The sequence below is a fragment of the Cynara cardunculus genome (genome assembly GCF_001531365.2).
Source record: "Cynara cardunculus var. scolymus isolate 2C chromosome LG 14, CcrdV1, whole genome shotgun sequence".
Classification (NCBI taxonomy): domain Eukaryota; kingdom Viridiplantae; phylum Streptophyta; class Magnoliopsida; order Asterales; family Asteraceae; genus Cynara; species Cynara cardunculus.
In genome coordinates this window covers 7,775,212-7,776,884 of record NC_037541.1, presented here as the reverse complement: position 1 = coordinate 7,776,884, position 1,673 = coordinate 7,775,212, and the positions used below count along the sequence as shown (strand labels likewise).

The window sequence follows — 1,673 nt, the reverse complement described above, 5'->3', positions numbered from 1 at the left end:
ATTTCCATTGGTCATTGTTCCTTTAATAAATTCTACACATATACCAAAATCCGAGAAATCAAGACTTGGCAAAACTTCATCTTTCATGAGTCTCATCATTCTTTCTCGTGAAATATGACCTAGACATTGGTGGCACAACATATATGAAGTTTCTAAAACTATTTTTCTTTTATTCTTAGTCATATTCTCATTCATGTTAAAGAATAGTAGGGATTTGGAAAAATGGTTATCTAAACATAATTTATATTAGTTATCATCTAAATAACCACCTCCAACAGTACGGGAGTTCAAAATAGTAATTACTTTATTGTATCCAACTGTAAATATAAAACCATAATTATTTAGTAAAGATACAGATATCAAATTCTGAGTAACGCTCGGTACATATAGAGTTACAAAAAGATTCAAATAGAAGCCTCCCTCTAATACTAATGGAAGGGTTCCTACAGCTTCTACGTTCAAATCAACACCATTCCCGACTTTAGTTGTTTGTTGGTTTCTTTCCAATCTATGGAGATTGTATGTAAAGAATTAGAAATGTGTAACATGGATCCAGCGTCAATCCACCATGTATTAGTAGGAACATTAATATTAAGAGACTCATAAATCATGAAATTATGAATATTACCTTTCTTTGCTAACCATTCCTTGAATTTAGGACAATCTTTTTGAATGTGCCCCTTTTTATGGCAAAATTTGAATTTTGGACCTCCTCAAAATGATGAACTAGTACTTGCACCCGTCTTCTGGACTTTATTTGGAGTAGAGTTATCTCCAACTATACCCTTACCCTTCCATGATCCCTTTCTTTTCTTGGAGTTAATTGTGGCAATATGAGCGACATCGGACTTTTCAACTTTCAAGCATTCTTCTTCTTGCATACACATGGCAATCAGTTCTCTCATTTTCCATTTCTCCTTTTGCGTATTATAATTGATCTTGAAAGGACCAAATTGCATAGGGAGAGATGTCATGATAAAATGAAGTAGAAAACCTTCACTGATTTCCATGTCCATTCTTTTTCGCTTGTCAGCCATGTCACTCATCATCATGATATGTTCACGCACACCATTAACGTCATCATACTTAGTTGTCAACATTTTGAGGATCAAGGTACTTGCATGAGCTTCCGAAGTACCTTTAAATTGTTCCTCTATAAATTTCAAGAATTCCTTTGCATTTTCGGATTCCGGAATGGCTCCTTGAATTGCAACAGACATGTAATTCTTAATGATCATGAGTGACATGCGATTAGATTACTCCCACTATTCGTAGGCATGTTTTTGATCCGTTGTGCTCTAATGATTAAGAGCAGTGAGAGGATCACTATGAAATGCATGATCAAGGTCCATAACTCCGAGAGTCAATTTCACTTGATCTCTCCATGTTGCGAAGTTAGTACCAGTTAAGGGTTCAATTCCGAATAAGGTACATGCTAACATACACTACCAAAAAACCCACTATTTCCGGCGGCCAAATCCGCCGGAAATCCGCCGGAAAAAGGAATTTCCGGCGGAAAAAAGAGCGCCGGTGATTGTTTTTCTGGTGGCGTTTCCGGCGGAATTTCCCCGTTTCCGGCGGATTTTGGCCGCCGGAAAATCTTCGCCCGTTTTTTAAAAAATCTAGATTAACTTAACCAAGAAATTAATTTTTTTTTTTAAAAAACATTTCCG

The 1,673-nt window shown here is 36.2% G+C and overlaps 1 protein-coding gene across 1 annotated transcript; it reads right to left on the bottom strand.

The window, feature by feature from the left end:
* Positions 1-246: 246 nt before the first annotated feature.
* Positions 247-1,247, bottom strand: LOC112526394. Its single transcript, XM_025136682.1, has 2 exons — positions 734-1,247; positions 247-317 (listed from the first exon to the last, which is right to left on the bottom strand). Exons 1-2 carry the CDS (start codon positions 1,245-1,247, stop codon positions 247-249), a joined length of 585 nt encoding a protein of 194 aa, XP_024992450.1.
* Positions 1,248-1,673: the final 426 nt, after the last annotated feature.

Bases quoted from the DNA above. Each gene is read 5' to 3' on its own strand.
- LOC112526394 (XM_025136682.1), bottom strand. From the start codon at position 1,247: ATGTCACTCATGATCATTAAGAATTACATGTCTGTTGCAATTCAAGGA. The intron at 318-733 runs GTACTAGTTCAT...TTATATTTACAG, and splicing joins AGTCCAGAAGACGGGTGCAA to TTGGATACAATAAAGTAATT.